At 55.8% G+C, this 23,115-nt stretch overlaps 12 protein-coding genes across 12 annotated transcripts; 7 read left to right on the forward strand and 5 right to left on the reverse strand.

The window, feature by feature from the left end:
* Positions 1–31: 31 nt before the first annotated feature.
* On the reverse strand, positions 32–641 carry N656DRAFT_780027 (uncharacterized protein). Its single transcript, XM_064815303.1, has one exon. It carries the CDS (start codon positions 435–437, stop codon positions 213–215), a length of 225 nt encoding a protein of 74 aa, XP_064669462.1. The 5' UTR covers positions 438–641; the 3' UTR covers positions 32–212.
* Positions 642–3,047: 2,406 nt separating this feature from the next.
* N656DRAFT_769054 (uncharacterized protein) lies at positions 3,048–4,055 on the forward strand (the record flags this gene model as incomplete). The annotated part of the gene is made up of 1 exon (XM_064813672.1): positions 3,048–4,055. One exon carries the CDS (start codon positions 3,048–3,050, stop codon positions 4,053–4,055), a length of 1,008 nt encoding a protein of 335 aa, XP_064669463.1.
* Positions 4,056–5,105: 1,050 nt separating this feature from the next.
* Positions 5,106–8,960, forward strand: N656DRAFT_798773 (uncharacterized protein; the record flags this gene model as incomplete). Its single annotated transcript, XM_064817800.1, has 2 exons — positions 5,106–5,117; positions 5,232–8,960. 2 exons carry the CDS (start codon positions 5,106–5,108, stop codon positions 8,958–8,960), a joined length of 3,741 nt encoding a protein of 1,246 aa, XP_064669464.1.
* A 20-nt stretch (positions 8,961–8,980) lies between these two features.
* N656DRAFT_780030 (glycosyltransferase family 22 protein) lies at positions 8,981–11,274 on the reverse strand. Its single transcript, XM_064815304.1, has 3 exons — positions 11,069–11,274; positions 10,542–10,991; positions 8,981–10,485 (listed from the first exon to the last, which is right to left on the reverse strand). Exons 1-3 carry the CDS (start codon positions 11,175–11,177, stop codon positions 9,158–9,160), a joined length of 1,887 nt encoding a protein of 628 aa, XP_064669465.1. The 5' UTR covers positions 11,178–11,274; the 3' UTR covers positions 8,981–9,157.
* Positions 11,275–11,494: 220 nt separating this feature from the next.
* Positions 11,495–12,547, forward strand: N656DRAFT_798775 (F-actin capping protein, beta subunit; the record flags this gene model as incomplete). The annotated part of the gene is made up of 3 exons (XM_064817801.1): positions 11,495–11,526; positions 11,646–12,076; positions 12,153–12,547. 3 exons carry the CDS (start codon positions 11,495–11,497, stop codon positions 12,545–12,547), a joined length of 858 nt encoding a protein of 285 aa, XP_064669466.1.
* A 346-nt stretch (positions 12,548–12,893) lies between these two features.
* Positions 12,894–13,893, forward strand: N656DRAFT_127821 (uncharacterized protein). The gene has a single exon (XM_064808573.1). The coding sequence runs from the start codon at positions 13,240–13,242 to the stop codon at positions 13,753–13,755; it is 516 nt and encodes a 171-aa protein (XP_064669467.1). The 5' UTR covers positions 12,894–13,239; the 3' UTR covers positions 13,756–13,893.
* Positions 13,894–14,915, reverse strand: N656DRAFT_127973 (uncharacterized protein). Its single transcript, XM_064808574.1, has one exon. The coding sequence runs from the start codon at positions 14,580–14,582 to the stop codon at positions 14,031–14,033; it is 552 nt and encodes a 183-aa protein (XP_064669468.1). The 5' UTR covers positions 14,583–14,915; the 3' UTR covers positions 13,894–14,030.
* Positions 14,916–15,037: 122 nt separating this feature from the next.
* Positions 15,038–16,317, forward strand: N656DRAFT_790056 (NAD(P)-binding protein; the record flags this gene model as incomplete). Its single annotated transcript, XM_064816838.1, has 3 exons — positions 15,038–15,239; positions 15,339–15,639; positions 15,693–16,317. 3 exons carry the CDS (start codon positions 15,038–15,040, stop codon positions 16,315–16,317), a joined length of 1,128 nt encoding a protein of 375 aa, XP_064669469.1.
* Positions 16,318–17,536: 1,219 nt separating this feature from the next.
* Positions 17,537–18,187, forward strand: N656DRAFT_710891 (uncharacterized protein; the record flags this gene model as incomplete). The annotated part of the gene is made up of 2 exons (XM_064811709.1): positions 17,537–17,590; positions 17,654–18,187. The coding sequence occupies 2 exons, from the start codon at positions 17,537–17,539 to the stop codon at positions 18,185–18,187; spliced, it is 588 nt and encodes a 195-aa protein (XP_064669470.1).
* A 595-nt stretch (positions 18,188–18,782) lies between these two features.
* Positions 18,783–19,399, reverse strand: N656DRAFT_790058 (uncharacterized protein; the record flags this gene model as incomplete). The annotated part of the gene is made up of 2 exons (XM_064816839.1): positions 18,783–19,205; positions 19,316–19,399. The coding sequence occupies 2 exons, from the start codon at positions 19,397–19,399 to the stop codon at positions 18,783–18,785; spliced, it is 507 nt and encodes a 168-aa protein (XP_064669471.1).
* N656DRAFT_780035 (uncharacterized protein) lies at positions 19,318–20,586 on the reverse strand. The gene is made up of 2 exons (XM_064815305.1): positions 19,724–20,586; positions 19,318–19,661 (listed from the first exon to the last, which is right to left on the reverse strand). Exons 1-2 carry the CDS (start codon positions 20,506–20,508, stop codon positions 19,607–19,609), a joined length of 840 nt encoding a protein of 279 aa, XP_064669472.1. The 5' UTR covers positions 20,509–20,586; the 3' UTR covers positions 19,318–19,606.
* Positions 20,587–22,319: 1,733 nt separating this feature from the next.
* On the forward strand, positions 22,320–23,115 carry N656DRAFT_780036 (uncharacterized protein; the record flags this gene model as incomplete). The annotated part of the gene is made up of 1 exon (XM_064815306.1): positions 22,320–23,115. A coding segment is annotated over one exon (401 nt), but the record flags the coding sequence as incomplete, so codon positions are not given.

Consider the following 23,115-nt stretch of genomic DNA (forward strand, 5'->3'; position numbering starts at 1 on the left):
CCTTGGTCTACCCGTACCATAATGTGGCAAGTTACCTAACGTTGGAGCTCTCGGAGCTTGGCGGACACTGCCGGGTCTTGGTCCTGTTGTGGAAATCTCATAACCCGGGGCCCGGTAACCTCACTGCCCGATAGCCCGGAACAGTAGGTGTGGGGGAACGACACTGGGCTCATTCACGGATACGTATCCCGCAAAGACAGACGCGGATGCCATCATATCGGATAGCCGAGAGGCCAGTGATGAGAGGTACCAGCCGGCGGACACAGTGAGCGGAGCGACATCAAAGCCTGGAACGTGCAGTCGCCTGCAACGTTGAACCTGCATTTCCCTGCGTGAGCCGCATGTGGGCGACCACATGACCACAACACGCTATGATTTTGGGAAGCGGTGTAGTGATGCACAGTCGCTTGGCAGGGAAGAGATTTCAACCCGGGCATCCGTGATTCGGTACTATGTCCCGAAGGACAGCTGTCTCGGTTCCGGATTCGTGTGGGTGCAGCAACCCGGGGGGTTTCGGTGGGGGAACACAGGCTGCATCACATCAGAAACCAGAGGAGAGAACCCGGGGGTGGTTGTCGCAAGGGTTAGGTATGTTATCCCGGACGCATTGCGCTTGGATCCGTCTTGTCGGGCTCAGAGGAAAGATATCAGGTGCTGCAGCCGGGCATGGTCGGGTGCTGCCGAGTACTCGGGCCGAGATCAATCAACTCAATGTCATTGTCAGGCTCCCTGGCAGAACCTGACGTTGGGCTCGGCTTCGTGGTTTGAGAAGAAGTAAAGAGGCCCAAACCGGGGCCGTGGACGCGGGGGCTAGAGCTTCTCTTAAAGGCTCGGCCACCATGCCCGGTCCGACGACGGCCTTGGGGCCAGTGGAGAATGTTGAGTGGAGATGAATATCCGTACATAGTGTCAGGCATCCGGCGGAGCTGGGCAGGACCGGTCTTGGCGAATTCCGCTCACCGCTCACCGTCCCTTTCGGCTTCAAGCTTGGCAGGCGACCCGTCGTTGTGGAACCTGGAAACAGCGTGGGATTCCGGATTTACCTAAATTTAGAGCCCCCCGGAAAAACAGTGGCCGAGTGTTGCCCAGCCACCTCACCTGCACCAACGGGATCCCACGCCCCACAACCAGCCCCAGCCCCCAGCTCGACCCATCACCTGTCGAAATCTGGCTTGGAGAATTTGCTGGTTTGTCGATGTTCGATATCTTCGACTTACACGACTTCACTGAAAAACATTATGTCTTGTGATTTGAAGTTTGATTGCGAGCTCCGTGAGCAGTAGCAGCTTGCCTAGATGGACGCAACGAAGGGACTGCGCAGATTTTCTACTTCCAGTCTCCCTTTTAGTCAATCCCGACCACCAGCCCAGCCCTTAGCTTGGTTTCAAACTCAGCCCTCGCGCTGGCGTAATCCTACGCATTTGGACTTTTGGAGTAGTCACCCCACACTGCAGCTGTGTTCTGCGAGCAATGGGCAGAGGGACCAATTGACGATGTCTGCTGCTCGATTCTGGCATCACAAGGCATACTCGCGACATATCTGCAAGACGAGGCGCGTGGTTTGCTATGGATGCAGCTAAAGTCGTTACTTATCGTTGTGTATCAAACTACCAACCGGTCTGTGGGATATCGCACCTTTTTCAACGACCGTCATCAAATGTGGCTTCAGGCGCAAAGATCAGCCTGGCCTCAAGTGCCGCGTCTGCAATCTACACATCCTCCGTATGGAGTTCATGAGCTACACTGACTACATACCCACTTAGTGATGTGCGACGGCTACAGTCTCTCCCTGGTGGCGTTCACTGGATGTGTGTACGGAGCTCCGGATCGCGTCGCTGAACTTGTAAAGGACGGAGGCTCTCGGCTGGCTATGTAAACTTGAACAGATCAAACTTCACTACATGACGTTAGGAGATATATGCGCGCGAAGCATTGATTCATAACCATTACCCTACAGAGTGCCTAACGCGACTTGCTGTCGTGATGGTTGCCTTTTCCGGCTTTCTAGCCAGACACACCAAAACTAACGGGACGCTACTCCGTATACGGAGCTACGAAGTACTGTACTACCTAGTGCACTGGTTAACCCCATCGCGCTCGCGTACCTGCCCTGATAACACCCTCGCCCGTGGATTCGACCTCCTGTCGATCTGTCTCTCTGTTACGTCGTTGCCTGCGCAGTTTAGGCCCACTGCCAGGTTGCATTGGTGTTGGTTCCATTCTTCAATGATTGAAGAATCCATCTGATCAAACATGTTGCCAGATGTATTCTGCTTTTGGGCTGAAAATTCGCCTCACCGCGCAATTCAAGCAAACTTAACATCAATAGCGAACAAGACCTCTGTAAATACATATGTAACGTACAGTACGAAGTACAACACCCCAGAACACCCTAAACCAGACGTAGCAAAGGCTTGCTGTCCCCATTCTCGGGCTGGTAACTGTCCGTAAGTAGGCTGGAGGCCTGTATTGCCCGAAAGACCTGGCACACCTTATGCTACACAATTCTCGTTACAGCCGCAATCGTCGACAGCAAACGGACGGAACTGGTTGCCAGGCGAGCCAGGCCGGGACAATGAAGCGCTAACCCGCGTTAGTCTCCCGTTCGTCACCCGTGGATCCATGTCGCATTGGTCCAGGTGGGGCCACTGCAAGTCTGCGCCACTGGACGTTCGGGCACAGCCTGTTTGCTAGCTCCAACCACCCAGCTGAGAACCCTGCCAGACGTCAGCAGGGGTTCTGGGGACGTGTTTTGGCCCTTTGCGTACGCAACAAACTCGCCGCTTTATATTTATCGCTCGGCTCCCAATCCCATTGTTGACACTTACCTCCTCCATCTTCCCCTCGTTACACCGGATCACTGTGTTGTTTCGGATCATTTGGAACCTCACAGTCGCCTTACTAACCGAGGCATCAATCACTCGCTGGGGCATTCATTTGACACCCAGTCTACGACTTTACTCGACCCAGCCGCGAAGAAGGGCTGAAAAAAAAAACCTACTGATTATCAACACCCACGAGGCCGAACTCGAGGACGAAAGCACACGATGGCCAGCTTCGGGCGATTCGTGTGCGTGCTGCTGCCGTTCCTGCTGACGCTGGCATCGCTGGTTGCGATGCTGATAGCGGGTCTGGCGGGCGTAGCCGACAAATCGCTCTACATGTTCCAAGTGAACACGACCGACCTCTCAATATCACCCTTGTCGCTTGCGAATGTCCTCGATGCTGCGGGCGTCAACACGCGAAATGCCGAGGCCGATGTCGCCGACGCCGCCATTAGCAGCCGCCAGACCCCGAGCAACATCACGGCTGCCGACCTGGGCCTTCACAAGATTTACGACGTTGGCGTGTGGGCCTACTGCTACGTCCCGCAAAACGGCCCGCGCGAATGCACCAAGCCTGCCTTCGGCTGGGCCAACAACGTGCTCAATACGACAACGGGCAACCTCACTCAGTTGGCGACGGCTTCGGGCCAAACGGTGACGCTGCCCGAGGACATTACCAACTCGATGCAAGTGTTTAGCACCGTCTCCCGTTGGACGCAGATTGTCTTTGTCATCGCCTACGCGGCGCTCGCCCTGGAGCTGCTATTTGGCCTGCTCGCCAACTGCAGCCGCATCTTCTCGTGCATCACCTGGCTCATCGCGCTGGTCGCCGCAGCCGCCGTTTCCGCTGCGGCGGCGCTCTCCACGGCCACGTCGGTGGTGGTCGTCGGCGCCGTTGAGGCCACGGCCAAGTGGTACGGCGTGGGCGGCGAGCTTAACGTGCGCTTCCTCGCGGCCGTCTGGCTCGGCGCCGCGTTCGCCGTCGCCGCCGGCCTGTTCTGGCTCTTCACCATCTGCTGCTGCGCGCCCGACCACTCGTCGCGCCGCTCCCGCGGCTTCCGCGACCAGGGCGAGAAGTTCGCCCCGAGCGCCACCTCGTCGTACCAGCGCCTCGAGCCCAGCGGTGGTGCCTACGCCGCCGGCGGCTATGCCCAGCCTTACCCCCAGGCGTACGCCTCGCCGCAGCAGCACTCGGGCGCGTACGAGCCTTACTCGCATGCTCGTGTTTAAGGGATTGAGAGCGGTAAAACGGAGGTTTCAGCTGCAGTCTAACTGCTGGAGGTGATAGAGCGGACTTGTCGATAGACAGGGCAAGAGTTTGCCCTGTTGGGTGTGGAGCTCTTTGTTTTACTTCATTCCCTGCTGCATCTGTTCGGCGTTGGGGTTTCTTTTCTTTACCTTTTAAGGCTCTCGGAGGACGGCACTCGATTCCGAGTATGATATGATGGGCTTGAAACGTGCCAAGTGGCTGGGAGAAAATGATAGGGAGGATTGTTTTTCATGATACCCGATCGTGGGTGGTTGATGATGAATAGAGGGCAACGATACTTTCTCATCATGAGATTTTGATGTCTACATCACTTTGCTAAACACTTGTGACGATCCCTACCTGCCCCTTCTGTTTCTGGATAACTTTTGCATTGCCCTGACCGTGGTAGAAGCGACATGCGTTGTTCGGGTTACACGTGGCACATGCTGTTGTATGTGCCGTGCCGCATACGGGCAGCGAAGGGAATGTTTGAGGTGGTCTTGCAACTGCAACCTTCTCAGCCCGACCTGGCTGGCTGAGTGGAGGACACCCTTGATGGTGTAGGAACGTGTTTGCCGGCAAGTTCGGCGTTTGTTGGACCGAAACGTGTAAGCTAATGTCACTGCAAGGCGCGGGTTTGCCAACAAACATAGGATTACTCCGTACGAAGTATAGGATTGTTATGCATAGGCAACGGTTGATAGGGTTTCAGACGGCGGCTATTCGACAGAGCACAGTCCAGGGGAACGATGAATGTATGGAGACATATTGCCATTGAGGATGAGGCTTGAAGGGATACTGTACAAGTACATGAACCCCGCCATGATGTTGAAGATGGCTCATGGAGATATCTTAGGGTTGGGGTTAATGCTACGGTTCAACTCGCCATCAACTTTGGCCCAAGAAATTTCATTCAACAACTGAATGAGACATGAGCGAGAAAACGGATTCATGATACCTCCTAGAACCAAACGTCTTTACGACAAAGATATTCATGAGAAGTTCTATGGAAAAGTGACCGACGCTTTGCAATGGCTCAGAAGGTACAGACTCACCATACAACACAATCTTGTTGACATGTCGCAGTGACTCACTCACTGAGTCTCGGGCCCCTGATTCATCCTGATTCTGAGAACACTCATTAACACCGTCGACAGGCCCAAGCTGTAGCACGGCTGCAGCACCTCTACGCACTCAGTCCTATTACTGCCATTACTTTTCATACCACCAGCTCTGGTCGTATTCTTCTGCTTTCGGGTGAAGACACTTTTCTCAAAGTCTATGATGTCCAAACCACCCAGCTCCTCGGGCAGCTTAAAGTATTCTACTCGCAACCTGTTCATGGGATTTACGCTCTTTACCCAGATCAGGAATATTCAGATGACCGGGACGGAATTCTGATATGGGGCGGGCAGTCGGTGGCAGTTCTGTCTTGGACAGCTCTGGACGCACTCATTGACGGAGAGAAGACCCTTCAGCCACACCAGTTTGAAGCGCCAGATTGGATTTACGACGGCATCTTGATTGGCTCACAGTGTATACATGGTGCTCTCGTCACCGCTCACAACGAGATCCTCCCGTTTACGCTTGGCGTGGACAGGCAGTCTCTCACCTTCGGGCCCCTGACATCCCCATCACGGCCGATCCTATACTCGGCCAAGCTCTGTTTGCTATCATCTGGCGTTATCCTCGTTGCAGGGGGTACCGTATTTGGAGAGATCATTGTTTGGAAATATTACATCGACCCATCTAAACCCTCACGATGGGAAGTCCTCTACGTCTTTACCGGTCACGAAGGATCCATATTTGGGGTTGACATTTCCCCTGAAATATGCATTGCCCCTGACCTCAAAATCAGGCTCCTTGCCAGCTGCAGCGATGACAGGACCATCCGGGTCTGGGACATAACAGACCGTCCGCTTGCTGTTGGGGCCAAGGACGGGGACGAAATTGATTCCAAGACGCTTGCCGAGGCCCGAGAGACGGGATTCGGCGGCAACTCAGAGGCAAAGCAAGGGAACCGCAACGACTCTTCGAGATGCGTTGCCGTTGCCATGGGCCATGTCTCCAGGATATGGCATGTCAAGTTCGCCAATCGAACGAGCAGCTTCACAACCGTGGCCAACTCGATAGAGATGCACTCATTTGGAGAGGACTGCTCGCGTCAGAAGTGGGAGCTTGCTTTGGATCCGAAGCGTTGGCTGGGGACATGTGAGGGCCGCCCGGGCGGGACAGTAGGTACTCTCCGACATTGCACCACGGAGACTTGCCACAGCGGAAGGAACATATGGTCCGCTGCCGTTTTGACTAGGGAAGATCAAGAGCCTCTCATTGCCACAGGCGGTGCCGACGGGAAAATCATGGTTGCCGGAGGACTCGGGGTTGCAGGCCGTGTTTGTTCTCGGACATACGAGGATCTTGACCTTAGCCTGACCTTTGACGATGTTTTGCGAGACCTCCGGGGCACCACCCAGGCCCCAGTGGAGTCCCTGACCAAAAAGAACGCGAAGCATGCCTTCCAACGCTACGCTTTCTTGTCAGACCGCAAAGTCATGGCAACCAAGGCATCGGGCAGAGTTTTCGTGGCTACCATGGGAAAGCCTCTCGCCTGGAAAGAAGTGGTTCTTTCTGAAGCTATTATCTCCGACCTCGGGTCCTATCACGTTGTGAAAAGCCCTGCAAGGGATACCGCACTCATCGGCAGTACAACAGGAAAGCTCTACCTGTACCAGGAAGGACACCAGGTCTCCGAGCTAGCCCAGTTCCCTGCCAAAGTATCAGACATCATCCTGCTGGACAGCTCGCCTACGCACTCGCTCTCCGACGATGAGCATCCCCCTGGGCCCTGGTCCGTTATCATAACAGTCCTCGGCCTCGATCACGCTTTAATCCTCAGCTTCGATCCCTCAAGCAACATCTGCACCATTGACCCACGCAAAATCCTCCTCCCGGAGCACTACATCGTCACTTCCGCCGCATTTGTTTCCCAGACTCTCATCCTCGGCTCCCGCACCGGTTATGTGACCGTTTATACGACCGACCCGCAAACTGCCGACTTCACCCCGCTCACCTCCCGCAAAGACACCAAAACCAAAGACGCCATCACCTGCATCATAGCGCTCCCCGGGCAAACACCAACACCTCCACTACCGACAACAACAATCACACCACCTACCAACTCCAACCCCCATCCCCACGGTAACTTCTCATTCCTGACCACCTGCCGCGACGGTAAATATCGCATCTACACCCTCACCCTCACCCCTCACCCCTCATCCTCACAGACCCTGCCACAACTACACCTCCAGCACGAAATCGCCCCGCCGCTGGGGACCATCGAATCCGCCTTCTTCACCACCCCCACCACCCCCACCACCCCTTCCCCATCATCCCCATCCCCTCACAATTCCATCCCAACCACCACCACAAAGGCCAAGCACCAGCACCGACCGCACCTAATCCTGCACGGCTTCCGCAACAGGGACTTTGTCGCCCACGACGCCACGGCCCGCACCACGCTGGCCTCGGTCGAGTGCGGCGGCGCCCACAGGCCCTTTGCTGCCGTTTCGCCCCGGCACGATCCGGGACAGTTGAGGCTGGTGTTTTCGCGTGCTGATAGGTTAAGGGTGTATTCCCAGGGTGGTGCGGGACGGGTTGTGTTGGGGGGTGGTGGTGGTGGTGGAGGAGGAGGCGGGCATGGGAGGGAGATCAAGGCCGTTGCTGCAGCTGCTTCTTCTTTAACATCATCCTCCCCCTCGGGTGGGGGTGGTAGTAGCCGGGGACTGGTGGCAACCGGGGCGGAGGATACCGTCATTCGGATCTGGAGGGACCATACCGGAGGAGGGGGTGAGACCAAAGAGAGAATGGGCATGGGCATGGGCATGCAGTGCCTTGCTGTGATCGAGGGCCATTCAGCGGGCATCCAGGCGCTGAGGTGGTTCGGGGACACATACCTCCTCAGCAGCGCGGGGAGCGAGGAGTTGTTTGTCTGGCGTGTTACTGAGCTTAGCAGGTCGCTGTCGGAGGGGGATGACGGGGGATACGATGCGCTGGCGGTCGTGAGGGAGGCTGTCTGGGATGACAAGACGGCCGATGAGGACTTGAGGATCGTGGACTTTGATGTTGCTGAATGGGACGCGGGGAAGGTGCTCGTGACCATGGGCCTATCGGATTCAGCGGTGCGGAGCTATGTTTATTCTCCCGCCGATGGTACCAGTTCTGGGTCCAATCCGGGAGATCGAAGGACAGGCGGGGACTTCACGTTGCTGGCCAGCGGGCGGTATACTGGCGCGTGTCCAACCCAAGTCAGGCACCTACGGACAGGTGGAGGGGAGGTGCATGTTTTGATGGCCTATACCGACGGGCACATGGCTGTTTGGAGGACGCGACAACAGCCAGATGAGGGGGCAGAACACGGAGCATTTGAACTGTCCCTGGCCGTGAAGCTCCACCAGAGCAGCATAAAGGGTCTTGATCTCTCGACAGCCGCGGGTTCGGCGCGATGGCTCGTTGTCACGGGCGGCGATGACAACGCACTCGGCTTCATGAACCTGGCGTGGGATGGAGCTAAAAGTGAATATTCCGTTATCGGGAGATATAGGGTCAAGAATGCGCATGCGGCTGCCATTACAGGCCTTTGCATGGTAAGGCAGGATCCGGCGTGCACTGAGGTTGCGACCCTCAGCAATGACCAGCGCGTCAAACTTTGGAGAGTAAAAACGGATGGCACTGCCGAGGATATCCGGGTTTCACTACTGGATAGTCGGTATAGCTCGGTCGCCGACGCTGGTGATCTCGAGCTTGTTGCTCCCGGCAGGGTTATGATTGGGGGGGTTGGCCTGGAAGTGTGGAATGTGTCGGCAAGCGGGATAGAAGAGCACAGATAGAGCTAGAGAACAATATACCCCTTGTTCCCTTGTGCTTACAACTTCCCCGGCGGCAAATGGCCTGGTGGCCAAGCGTGGGCTGCCGACGAACAGGTGCCCGCAACTCATGCGCCGACTAGAAACTAATGTATCAAGATCCAAACAGTTCAGTCAGAAGATAATCGCAGCAAGCTAAATGAAACGTCGCGCTCACAGAGTTACCGGGCCTCAACAGCGGTCATCCTCCTCGCCGCACCCTTTGTTCTCCTCAGGATGTATATCCTCTCCGCCATCCCAGGTCCAACCCACCAGCCCCCAGTGAGGGCCCTTACCCTCCTCTTCCAGAGCGCTACCGTCTTTCCCGATCCCACAACTTGTGCCGCACTCTCCTCATCCTTGTCTCCCGGTCTGGCAACCTCAATTCCCGCATACCCTTTGACCACGCCCACAGTCTCCCACTCCCCACTCATCCCCCTGACCTTTTCCGGCTTCTCTACAAGCACATAGTTAAACTGCCTCCAGAAATCCAGCCTCGCCAACTCGACCTGATCCTCCGTCTTGTCCACCACAATCACTACCCCGCCGTCACGCCCCCCCGCGCGGCGCTGATTCACCAGGCCCCCGTCTCGGGATCCACTCAGAGGAACAGCAGCGACACTGGCAGCGGCGTTGGCTGTCGCCGTCCCGAACAGCGTCACCCCAGTCATGCAGGCCAGCACGTCAGCATGGACGAACACCAGCGCGCCCGACGAGTCACCGGCACCACCGTCCGCACCAACCACAGCAGAAGCAGCAGCAGGCACCTCTGCGCTCAAGATCGACTCCCGCACGTACGCAAGGGCCTCGCCGCCGGGGTAGTTCAGAGCCGAGAGGGCAAGCATAGCGGAGCTCGTCACGAAGGAGGCCAGGACGGACGCCACAAGGAGGGCGGCGCCCAGCGCAGCAACGACGCCCTTGCACCGCCGCCGGCGAAAGAGCAGGTCTGCCCCGAGCGCGGCAGCGGCAGTCAGCGGCGGGACAGCGTAGAAGATGAAGCGGGTTTCCTTGTGCGGCTGGAGGGAGTAGACGGCTATGAAGAGCAGGGAGGGGACGACAAGGCGGGCGGCGGCGGGTCGAAGGGCCGGGTGCCGCAGGGCGAGTGGGATCAGGACCGTGTAGGTTAGAGGGTTCACGAGGAGCCGGGGCAGTGCTGAGACAAAGTAGTAGTACCAGGGCGACACGCCCCATTGGGAGGCCGAGCCTTTGACTACGTTGTAATAGAATGCCCACAGCTCGGGCCACAGCGGGCGCTGCCAGAAATAGCTGTCGATGGGCACCGAGGTGGCCAGTGCGGTAAGAAAGGAGACGCAAAAGGGGAAGATGACGCGCTCCAGGGAGAGTGCGGGTAGGAGTATGAGGTAGAGGACGTTGGTGGCCAGCAGCAGGACGACTTCGGAGCGAAAGACGACGGCAGCGTAGACGAACATGGTTACGGCGAGGCGCTGGCGGGGGCCCGCGGATTTGGGTCTGGTGGGATGAGGAAGGAGGAAGGCGAAGGCCAGCGTTGCTTATCCCGTTTTAGCCTGTTGATGTCTTGAGAAAGGGGCGAATGTAGACACTCACTCAGTCCAAATGCAAACATGTTTGGCAGCGTCCGCGAGGCGTAGAAGATGATGTGAAACTGGCTGGCCTGAAGGACCAGATACCATCTTGCCACAGAGACTCCATATGCCTGCCTAAGATTCCGGGAAAAGACGAGGAGACATGTTGCGTTGAAGAGTCCCAAGACGGCTCTGACAACAAACTGGGCATGTTGGAACCCAACGAGGGCAATAATGGGCTGCGAAATCCCGGCCAGCAGCACGGGGCCTATGAATGTCCGAGGCACAGCACCCGGAAAGGTAAAGTGGTCGTAGTTGCTAGACAGCTTGTGGTAGATGTCCGACGTGGGCGTTCCGTAGACGAGAACATCGTGGGCGGCCTGAATATTAAATGACTCCTCGACCTTTGTGTAAGGGGCAACAATGAGATGGATGAGAACAAGTCCGGGTATCAAGAGCGAAAGAACGGCATCTGGTCGCTGTTAGCAATGTGAGGTATCATGAACGAAGTTAATTCATCCGAGTAAACGTGTTCCGCCCGCGACTCACCCAAGATATTCCATGTCTTTGGACTAGCAACGGTGCTATACGCAGCTACCGTTTTCCCGTCTTGTTGACCGGCATTTTCATCAGGAGATGAACCATTTTGAGATGCCATGAGAATAAATTTATAAAAGAACAAGATGAATGAAGACGGACAGACGGTTCATCCAAGGCATACTCCAGTTGTCAGATGGTGCTAACAGCAAGCTCCCGTTCCAGGGCGATTAGCGCAGTTCCCAGGTCCCACAGGCTGTCAGGCCCCTGCCAAGCTATACGTGCACGAGCCCCGGCAGCGGTGAACCCCGCCATGTCAATGGGGGACGGGAACTGCAACCGTGCAACACCCCGCGTCGAAACGTTGGAAACGACGACATCCGTTCTCCCAACTTCAACTTGTTGAGTCGAGTCTCCATCAGACAAGCAGCACAAAAGATGGCGAGTGGCGATCCCTACGACGCAGCGCTGTAAGTCATGATATATCCCATCCCCTACACGCGAAGCTCTCTTGTCCGAGGCGCCTTATTCCATAGACTCACCCCACCCAAAACCCAACCTGCTAACCCAACCCCTCGCCTGTCTCTAGAGACCTCCTCCGCCGGCTGAACCCCAAGCACGTGGCCGAGCATGTCGACAACATCATAACGCTGGTCCCGGAGCTGGCCGAGGACCTGCTCTCGTCGGTCGACCAACCGCTGACGCTGCGGCGGTGCAAGCAGACGGGGCGCGACTACCTGCTGTGCGACTACAACCGGGACGGCGACAGCTACCGCTCGCCCTGGAGCAACCAGTTCGACCCGCCGCTGGACGAGGCCGGGCTAGGCGGTGTTGGGGCCGGTGGCAACAGCGCGGGCGCGGGCGGCGGCGCGGTCCCCTCGGAGCGCGTCCGGAAGATGGAGATGAAGCTCAACGAGGCCTTTGACGTCTACCGGGAGCTGTACTTTGAGGGCGGCGTGTCGTCGGTGTACATGTGGAATCTGGACGACGGGTTTGCTGGCGTGGTGCTACTGAAGAAGGGTGAGTTTGGGGATAAATAAAGAAACACCTTCCCGGAATTTGTTCGTTTTTAACTGGTTCGCTTTTTACAAAATAGCCTCTGGCCCGAACGACGGCTCCTCCTCGGGGGTGTGGGACTCGATTCACGTCTTCGAGGCCAGCGAGCGCGGGCGGACATCCAACTACCGCCTTACCTCGACCGTACTCCTCTCGCTCGCGACCAAGGGCGCCTCGCTGGGCGAGGTAGATTTGAGCGGTAACATGACGCGCCAGGTTGAATACGACCTGCCCGTGGAGAACGACGAGAGCCACATTGTCAACGTGGGCCGCATGGTCGAGGACATGGAACTTAGCATGCGCAACCTGCTGCAGGAGGTCTACTTTGGCAAGGCCAAGGATGTCGTGGGCGACCTGCGCAGCATCGGCAGCCTGAGCGAGGGCCAGCGCGACCGCGATGCGCAGCGCGAGCTGATTGGTAGCATGCGGAGATGATCCGGGTTGGGCTACGGATGCAATGATGACTACGACCTTCTTTCGGGCGATGGGCATGACCTACGAAGCGTCCTGGCAAGAGCACTCGAAATGTGGAACAGCCCGCTTGTTGTTTCCTTGAGAGACGGTATTGCTGGCTTGCTGAAGGTCTGGGAATCCTACCATGAGTGTTCCAGTGCCATAGGAAGTGTCCCTTGGCAAGTTGATGCTCGCGGCTCAGTACCAGTAGCAGCGCAATGAAGATACCCTTTATGCCCTTGTTTCGAGACGGCTGACCCCTCTGCGCGGTAACGTTACGGCTCTCGTTGATAAGTTGTAGGCGTTGAAGAAGGCTTCAACCTAGGCCCGCTTCGTGAGTCGTTAAGTCAAATATAACCACCCAGCTGGCTTTGGGTCCAGACTGCCGGGAGCACCTCCCCGGGTTGACTTTTTCATCCGTTCTAATAGGCCGCCATGACAGATGTTCGATGTGGAAATGGCCTGTTCAGCCGGAATGTAGGAAACCATCCGGTAGCCCCTATTTCGCCAGGCGTTTGCGCTCTCGCCACCTGTGCTGCACGGCAAAGGGGGAGGAGAAGAATATTGACATAAGCGCGTGCTTGGTAGCGCAAACTGAGACACTCAGAATTGGCGATCGGCAAGCCTACGACGTACGAAGGGACTGACCAAGGAATGTGGCGGTTTGGTTCAAGATGCTCCCGAATTTAACCCTCGGCCGTGGCACCCGGGGTCGTAACGGTAACGAATCCAGCCAACCGGTGTCTGCCAGCTCCGCTCCCGATTCCCAACTGGGAAGCCTTCTAGAAGCACGGAATCGGCCTTCTGACACACGGGCGGAGAGGGGCCAAACCAGGTCCATTCTTGGCCCCGACGGGCCGACCCCGCGGCTCGTCAACCACATCCAAGTTGCCGGGCGAGCTGATCTCATTGAAAGTTACGTGGCATCAGCAAGGCTTCATCATCGGCTTGGCCCGGACATTTTCAGGGTTTTGGGTTCGCAGATTCCAGAAAGGCAATGTTGGGGAGCTCTTCGGTTTGCAGGGGTTCTACTGTGTAGTGTAATGCAGGAAGTCAAGGGGTGCAGCCTGCAGAAACGCAAACACACAGACCTTCCCCTGCAGCTTGATCGAATTTGGGTCCGCCTTGCACAGACAAAGGCGGGAGATCGTTATCGAAGAGAGTGTCGCTATCCGCAGCCACAAATTTGAGATGATGCTCAGGGGCAATCGCCTGGCTATCTCTTTCTTTTTCTTACTTCTTTTTTTCCTCAGATTGGATGTGGGTGGGCTAGGACGTTGGCTGTGGAACCTCCAAGTGCCGCCTACGTCTCGGCCTGCTGTCCGTCGCCGTGTCTCACCTGCAATTTTCTCCTTTTTCCTTTTTCGAGGACAGATGCTGACCGACGTTTCTGACGCCCGCTTGTATCGTGACTCCACGAATGGCGAATACGCTGTCAATGTTGCCAGTGGTTTCAAGGTCACCCCTATTTCAGAGGGAAGCGGTGACAAGAACCACTACTGTAACAGCAAAAGAGTCGGGCCTGACTCAGCCACCCAAACGGGCAATGCGGCCGAAAGGGAGGAGGAACCATGGCATAGCTCCGTGACGGAGCCCGGGTCCGGGTAGGCCGGAAGACTGCCAGCAGGAAAGCAATGATAAAATTAGCGGTTTGAGATGTAAATTGTACAGTAGACTTGCGCCAGATCAGTACGATAAAGCTACGTGTAGTTATTTCACATGTTGACTGCCTTCTGCCGAAAGGAAAGGAAATGCAGTTCCTCTGGTCAATCATCAATCGCCGCGAATCGGTCGCTGAGGTGTGCGATTCCATTCCAGGCTCACCTGGAGGCTTGCATGAAGACTCCACTGGCAGCCGCCGGGCATCTTTCTGTGCAGGAGCAGCCTTGGCAGATTCCTCAAACTTGGCGAGGTCGTGGTCTCCTGAGCCCTCACGCTTGAAATAAGAAGGCCTGCCCCAGGCAGCTTCCTGCAAAAGGGCTCCATCGCCATATCCATCGCCATTGGCAGTTGGCATTGGCAGCTATCAAACTGTGGGGAGAGCATCAGCTCTAGTAACAATCATTTCCTGCTCAAGAATTTTCGTCCGAAGAGGATCCTATTTCCCCGGGTTCTGCGGCAATCCAGGGTCTCGGGCATCACCTCCCGGGCCCCCCTTCGCGCAGGTTTTTGTTTGTGCCCTGCCCAGTTCCCTAGGCTCCAAAGGCTACCCGAAACACCTGCCCATCGGCCCCCCTGCGACAACCTTAATTTTCCATCCCGAACCCGAAGCTCGCGCATCCGTCCATCCAGACACAACGATCTTTGCAAGTTACGCCCGTCCGGTCTGAAGGCGCACCCAACTTCGCAATTTCGATTCCGCCAAGCCGCGATCCTTAGCCCCGCGCCGCCCGGATTTATCCCCGCTTCCCTTGAGTTTTCCTGAACGCCAGTCTGCCTAGGTAGGAGGAGTTCGGACGGGAGAGAACAACCATGGCTGAGAAGCCGTCGGTGTTGATCATCGGCGGGCTCGGGTACATCGGCCGCTTCCTGGCACTTCATCTCCACAAGAACGACCTTGCGTCCGAGGTGCGCATCGTCGACAAGGTGTTGCCGCAGCTCGCATGGCTGCCGCCAGAGTTTGAGGAGGCGTGCGCAGGGTCCAAGTTCGTGCAAGCAGATGCGAGCAGAGAGCGTATGGCATTTCTAGTTTTTAACCCTCTTTTAGGGGGGAGCATCTCGTAGCCCCACACCCCTTCTCTTCGGATGAGGCTAATGTCGTCCGCTTCGACAGAGTCTCTTGCGCGGATATTTGACAGAGCGGATGGGAAGCAATGGGACTATGTCTTCAATTGCGGTGGAGAGACCCGGTATTCCCAGGAAGATGAGGTATACAAGCTGAGGTCGCTTGGTTTGTCACTGGCCGTAGGAAGGGAGGCAGCCAAGCGCGGCGTAAAATGCTTCGTGGAGCTGAGCACGGGGATGGTGTATAAGCCCGACTCGGCACCGAGCAAAGAACAGGACAAGCTGAAGCCGTGGAGCAAGATCGCCGTCTTTAAACTGCAGGCCGAGGAGGAACTCGCTAAAATTGAAGGGTACGTACTGATCAAATCCGGATGCTCGCCAAGCGCATACTCACCGCTTGCAGGTTAAATCTTGTCGTTGTACGACTCGCCCATGTCTACGGTCCATATGCCTCTCAATGGGTCGCCACAGCTCTCTGCATGGCAAGGGTGTACAAGGCGCTGGAGTCCGAGATGAAGTGGCTGTGGACAAAAGACTTACGCCAGAACACTGTCCACATTCACGATGTGGTACGGGCGCTGTGGGCAGTCGCCGAATGGTACACGGCCGGCAAAAACAAGTGGGACGACAAGAGCATGGGCAAGGTGCCGACGTTCAACGTGGTCGATAAGGGCGTTACCACGCAGGGAACCATGGCAGACATCATTGGGCAGGTGTTCGAGATCGAGACCGGCTTCCAGGGGCAGCTCATCAGCACTTTTGCCAAGCTCAATCTCGACAGCGTAGTCGACGACGTCAACGACGAAACCCTGGGTCCATGGGCCGATCTTTTAGCCGAAGCCGGCATCACGAGGCCAGGCCCGCTGACCCCGTTCATGGAGAAGGAGTTGCTCAAGGACACGGATCTCAGCATGGATGGTTCGAGGTTAGAAGACGTGGTTGGCTTCACTTACGAGAAGCCCAAGATCTCCAAGGAGCTGATAGAGGAGGTCATTGAAAGTTACAAGAAGATGAATTGGTGGCCCTGATGAGCCGTCAATCGCTTGTGGAACGAGCAGAGAGTGGAACGGAAAGGGGTGGCGCAGACACATCATAGGAGATAACGCGGGCCGGGGATGACGATGCAATACTTAGAGGAATAATGTGGAAGGGTAAAGGCCTTGGTTTGCGGGGGGTTGAACGAGCGATGTAATAATAGGATATACGTCTTAAATAATAGTATGATTTCACGGTCAACGTTCCCTCAATGAGAAGCGGACGGCAGACTTGATTCTGCGGGAGCCTGTGCAAGAAAGGGGCCCGAATCAGGCTACCTACAGTCAAAGGGACCAAATTTGGAGCACTGTTGAGTGCATTGCATTTTCTAGATGCCAGAAGGTCGATCAGGTATGAAACTTGGCTACATGTGCAGCGTACCCGATCGTACATACATATATAGTCTACCCGCTTCCCGGCGCCCAGCTGGAGCTTCACATGCAAGCCTCGGAGGTTGGTTTGAGGTAGCGACCGAGAAGGTCGGCCAGTTACTGCTTCCCGGTCTCGGCCGGGAACGGGGACAACCAGACAGCCGGTAACCTAACGTTGTTGAGACAAAGATGCAGGGGTTGATGCATCAATGAGCCTGATGCAGGAGCATCGGCCGGCTAAGGCATGGGAATGGACTGGAGCTGACGCGGATAGCTCTGCGCAGGATATCTTCCTGACGGGTAAGGCAGAGTCGATGGGAGGTGAGGTCAATAACAGAGCAGGACATACATACAGCACGGCGCCTCGGGAAGGAGGAGTCCCGATGGAACCCGTCTTAGGACATGCCAGCTGGAGATGCTGATGTATGTATCCGTACCTTAGTATAAGTGTACAGTTCCCGCAACGATCACTTCAGTTGCAGTGGCCGGCTGCGTCATCCTGGGTCGTCGGGCTCTTGCTGGAAACGGAGTGAATCCGAACCATTCCCTCTATGGCAGGCTGGTCCCGGCGCACCTGTAGGCTGTGAAGCTTGGGTTGCAGTTTACCTCGGGACGTCCAGCGCGCTTCCCTTACACTGAACACAACTCCTGCTTCTTGTGACAGTCGTTCCCCACTGATTGGGTAAGGGACAACCGGGGACATATTTAAAGATCCCCAAGAGTGGACGCCTGTGATTTTGCACTCTGACTCGTACTTTTGCACTCTTTCAAACGCTTTTCATTCCCCAAGTTTCTGTTAGCTGCTTTGATACTATACCCCGCTTATAGACAGTTGTCCACCATGGCTGCCCCCGCAACCAAGAACATTGGAGACCTCAGCGGCAAGTGGGTCCTGGTATGTTGACTTCAACATCGTGAGCATCTCGGCGTAGCGGCGGGCTGATATGGCATTGCTCAGAACAAGAGCCAGTCCACCAACATCGAACCGGGGCTCGCTCTGCAGGGCGTTGGCTGGATGACCCGCAAGGCTATCAGCTTAGCAACCGTCACGCTCCATGTTAAGCAATTCGTGGCCCCGCCGTCGCCCCCGGCCGACCCCGCCAACCCGCCGGTCACGCACGTCGAGATCGAACAGACCGGGACAGGCGGTCTGAAGGGCTCTACTGAGAAGCGATGCCTCGATAATACCTTCCGCGACCATAGCGACTGGCTCTTTGGCCGTGTCAAGGGCCGGAGCTCGTGGATCGCCACGGCCGACATCTCGGACACCTTCCTCAAGTCGGACTGGTTGGAGGGCGATGAGGAGAAAGGCGGCCCCAACGGCGAGACGCACCTCCTCAGCCACGTCGAGAGCTACGATAATGGCTGGACCGCCACTCAGATCTGGGGCTTCAAGATGGTTGACGGTGTCCGGAAATACTGCCGAAACATCATCATCGCCAAGGGTGACGAGCGCGTCGAGCTTGCGCTCGTTTATGACTACCTCGAGTGATCGGGTGGCTCGCAGGTCATCTTCTGTCTTGTGTTGTCCCACTGGCGCATGATGAGAGGCGAGCCTCCAGCGTCGGAGCTTACCCGAATTGGAATTGCCCCAAGCTGACCAAGGATCGGAGGACACCCGAAGGCCCGGGGAGGCAGATGCTGAGGGGGCTTTACACCAAATGTGGGGCTTTAGGCATGGAATCAGTATTGGTGTTTTTGGAGCCGTGTCTTGCATTATGCATCTATAACGCCGTCAATGATCATGTTTCCCCCCAAATAACCCTGCTCCTTGCGCCTTTTCTGGTGAAGAACCCGCTCTGAGGGGAATCTGAGCCTTCTTCCGGCCAGCCGTTCTTGGGTATCGCGATCCGATCTTGGAATCCCAGTTCTCCATGTTGAATGCTCCTGCACCACGCCACCGGGATATGACAGTCATGACGCCGCCTGCCAGATCAACGCCGCTTGATACTTGACGGCCATAGAAATGTAAAAAGAGGGAAAGGATAAAGGAAAACGAGAAGAAGAGGAGAAGAAAGGCCGGGCCGTACACTTCTCCCCATCTCCCACATTATAACTGAACCGGTATCATGCAGAAGCATTTCCGCTCAAGCCGGCCGCCGTTTGACAAACTCCTCGAGATCCGCCCTCGTCGCAACGCCGAGCACGAAGCGCCTCCTCTCGTCCGTGATGACGGCAAACTCCTGCTTCTGCCCTCCCGTAGCGGCGCCCTCAAAGAAGGCCTCGAGCTCCTCGAGCGGCGTGTCCATGGTGATGACCTTGTACTTTGTGCCGCGGCGCTGAAAGCGTGTCATGGCGCTGCGCACCTCGTCCTCGGGCCGCACGCGGCCGGCCTCGAGCAGGGCCTGCAGGTGCGGAATGGACAGGTAGCCCAGCAGGGCGCGCGTGGCCGAGTCGACGACGGTCAGGTGCGTGTAGTCGCGCTCAAAGGCCGACATGAGCGCCACCGAGACCGTGTCCGAGGGGGTGAGCGACAGGGCGGCCGGGGGGTCGAGGTCTTCTACTGTTGCCTGTTTTGTTTTGATGTCATTAGAAAGAGGTGCCCCTTAATTTAGGAGGGTAACTCGGCGATTGCGGGTTGGAAGGTCAAGGGGAGGTTTTCTTTTTCTTGTCCACTTACCCCGCGATATCTTGATGCCCACTTGGAGACGAACGGTTGGGTGAACGGTTGTGCCTGTGATGATTGCGCCATTATATCGGTCATTTTGGGCGTTTGGCTTTCCGGTGTGGGCGATGGGTTGTTATTTGGTGTTGAGGTTTGGTCAGCCGGGATCATGATCTGTACTGCCGGCGGTTTGGAAGTTGAGGTCATCGCTTGAGCCGCTCTGGCCAATCACATGCTAAGTGCTTAACGGTCCCTGTGGGGCCGCCAAGTCCACCGTTTTAAGGGGCTTGTTGAAACTTGAAAGCCCTACCAACCTTTGGGTGCAAGTTCAACTTGAAGTTTGAACACTACTATATAACTGGTAGGTACTCCATATTTGCGCTGATTATCAACCACTATAGACCTGACCCCGGCATCTTCGAGCTCCCTCTATGCTTCTTATCGACATCACTAGCCGCCGGAACGTAACCGATGAGGTTCATCAATGTTATTAGCATGCGAAGCATGCTGAGGACGGCAGGGATCTGGAGTATTTTGACCAGAGCCTGGGGATCCGTGTCATTCAACACCATGGCCTGAGTAGCAACCCCTTGCTTGGGCACTGTCTGTGTGCCAGTGTCTTCCCTTCCATCATTGCTGCCGACGACCGTGTCCGCGTCGTCAACGCTTGCGGGAGGGGCACGGTGATGAGGCTGTCCATAGATGGGCTCAGGGTCTGAGAGATCCCGCATGATGCGCGCGAGGTTTTGGATTGTTGGCTCGTTATCGGTGTCCTGGTGGACCCAAGACGGCTGCTTCTGTTGGGTCGGGTTCTCCGGCAGCAAATGCTCGTTGAAGGTGCTATAGTCCTGGAGAGGTTGTGAGACTGCTGGCACGGGTCTCTGTGTGCTGCCAGCAACTGGTGCCGCAGTAATCGTGGCTTGGTCCTCGTTTGCGGTGCTGGTAGGATGTGATGCGATGTGAAAAGTCGTGTTCGTGACTGGTCTTGGGAAAACAGGTGCAACCTCCTCGAAGTTCTTCATCTGCATGGCCAGTGGTAAGCCACGGGCTATCTCGTCTAGACGTCGCTCGGATTTCAAGGAATTGGCAAAGTCCACCAGAGTGACAGCCTGGCTATCCCTGGCCTTATTCCCCATGTCCCCAAACCTCACTTTGGACATGATGTGTTTGTCCCATTTTTCGAGGCGCCCGTCCACGTCGACCTTCATGACAAAGGGTTTTCCGGAGTGTAGAAATGTGAATGCTGTATGTACTAAGTTGCTGTGGGAGGGCTGTTTCTCGAGCTCGTTCTCTACAATAACCCATCGTAGTTTCTTGTAAAGCCGCGTCTTCTTTCCGGGCAGGAGTTGGCCCTCGAACGACCAACGCATAGATTGCTGGAACGACGTCGAAGAGCCAGCGCCCACCCCACCCATACCGTACCCCAAGACGTTGGCTTCAGGGATGAATTGTTTGACCCGCATCTTGTTGGCGATTGTCTCGTGGCCCACAAGTTGCTTAGGGCCATACCAATCAGTAATTTGGACCGAGGCTTCCCCACGTTTGCCCGGTGGTGCAGCTTCAGACAATATAGGCCGGTTCAACAAGTAAGGGTCTTCGTCGTCTAGTGTGACCGTAACCGCGGCGCTCTTCAATTTGCAGCCTTGGGGCGGACTGAAGTTCAGATTCAGGTAGAGGATCCCGGCAGGGCACTTGTCGTCGCCCAGGACGCCCCATTGGGTTTGCTTGAAGAGAAATTGACAGTCAATGTTGATTTTGCCCACTGACCTGAAGGCAGCACTAGCATGTCCGGAAGGCAAGTTGCTGAGCTCTGTGAAGTTTTCGTATCGCCCAAATCTGCGAACGCGCCCGATCAGAAACCTCGGTTGAGCTGGAGCACTTTGCTCGCCTTCTCTAGCGCGGCTTGAAATCGTCGACATGTGAATATTGAATTTTATCTGGATCTGTCCTGGACTCGGTCGGCAGAGATGGTACTACAGAACTTGAGTGAAGTGGGAGAAGTTGCCAGAGGCATCGAAGCAGGCTGGAGCCAAAGCATGGCTGCTTGAAGGGTGACTGGAGGCAGCCGACCGGAGGCTGAGCTGGTAGGCCATCCGACGTATTTTCAAGTATAGTCCGGGTATTTGCCGGTCAGCAGTGCTAACTCCGAGTCCTCTATGCTTCTCTTCTAGATCCGAATCCTATGTCTAGCGATAGTGTTACAGAGAGTACTCGACAGCTATGATCTTAGCCAGGAGTACCACAACATCACCGTCCGGTCTAGCAGTATAAGGAAGCTTACTGACTAGGCTAATTGGCGCATGATCTATAACCAATTGCTCGCCCGGGGCCGTATTTGGGATTTCTCTGACCTCTTCGATGCCGCTATTGTATTGTGCGGCTTTGATGAGACTGTGGACGCCTTCCTTGGAGACCCGTACAACGACCGATCGACTCCCGTGATCGATGATATTGTCCATGACTGGACCGCTGATCCCCATGAGGCGGATGGGGCAACCCTACTGGCTATTCTCTTCATTCTCAGCCGCGTTGTCTTGTGGCACGAACCGTCCATGGCATCCGATCTCTCTGCCAGATCTTGTCTAAGGCACGCGGAGCATGTTGTCGAGGCCTTGGTGAAACGTTTCCCTGACAGTATCAGGAGTCGACCATATCTTACCCGGGTTCTCGCCAAAGTTGCTGTTTTGTCACGTACGGATAATTATAAGCAGAAGCCGATAGACCTATACGGCCTACAGCCCTACAGAGGCTCAATCATCTGGCTAAGACTCACAGACCGGGGCGCAAGACTAATACGCCTCCCTATCTACATCCCCATATGGCAGGAAAACCCGGGATGGAAAGTGCTAGATGTGCCATCTAGGCGTAAAGAGCACTTGGAGATGGTCCTCAGGGCCTCCAGAGAACTCCAGGACTTCAACGTTGAAGCAATCTGCCTTGCTGAGCTAATCCGTGAATCCGCAGATCCCTTGATGTACTTTGACCAATTGGCCACTCGCCGGAAGTCAACCGGAAAATATGATGGGCTACCTCGTTACAAGCTTATCAAAGTATCTGGTCTGCCAAGGTGAACAGGATAAAGCACGGCTACTTTCTGATCTGGCCAATCTCGGATTCTGGAGCGATCATGACGACCTTACCTTTCCTTTCGGTGCAGCCGCACGAGACATCATCCAGCAAGCGCTTTCCCCGCACAAGACAGGCTCCAAAAGCATCCACGCGGGCCTCAAGTACTACCATCTTGTCCGAAACAGCGTCCTTGGTCAGATCATCGATTATCATTGTCATGAGAAGCTGCCTGAGAAGCCACTGGTTGGAGGCGAGTCGCTCCCTACTGGGAAACGGGACAACAGCAACAACGATGAAGACGATGAAGGGAGTCCCAGTGCTTCAGACTCGGCTTCTGGGTATGCTCCTTGAATAAGGAGACCTCGTTTCGGCCTTTTGACTGAGCCATCCAAGGAATCATGAAGACGATCGCATGGAGCGGGGTACCTGGCTACATGATCTTTACCAATATACCTCATCCTGACACTTGCCAAGTACCTGGTGATAAGGGTGGTAGGTAAAGGTCAGCATGGCACCAGTGATGCCGTTCGAATCTTCACAGCTTTTCTTCCACCAATATTCCCGGCGAAAAGAGCTTGCTGCACCTAAGTACTACTTGGTTGGGTACTACTAGTACTAGGTAGTACTAGTCTTCCATTAATACTCCCGGCGAAAAGCGCTTGCTGCACCTAAGTACTTCTTGGTTGGGGTACTACTAGGTAGTACTAGGATTGTCATAGCAAAGTTGAGACGGAGTAGGGTATCTA

Source organism: Canariomyces notabilis, assembly GCF_033297395.1.
Source record: "Canariomyces notabilis strain CBS 508.74 unplaced genomic scaffold N656scaffold_13, whole genome shotgun sequence".
Lineage (NCBI taxonomy): Eukaryota > Fungi > Ascomycota > Sordariomycetes > Sordariales > Chaetomiaceae > Canariomyces > Canariomyces notabilis.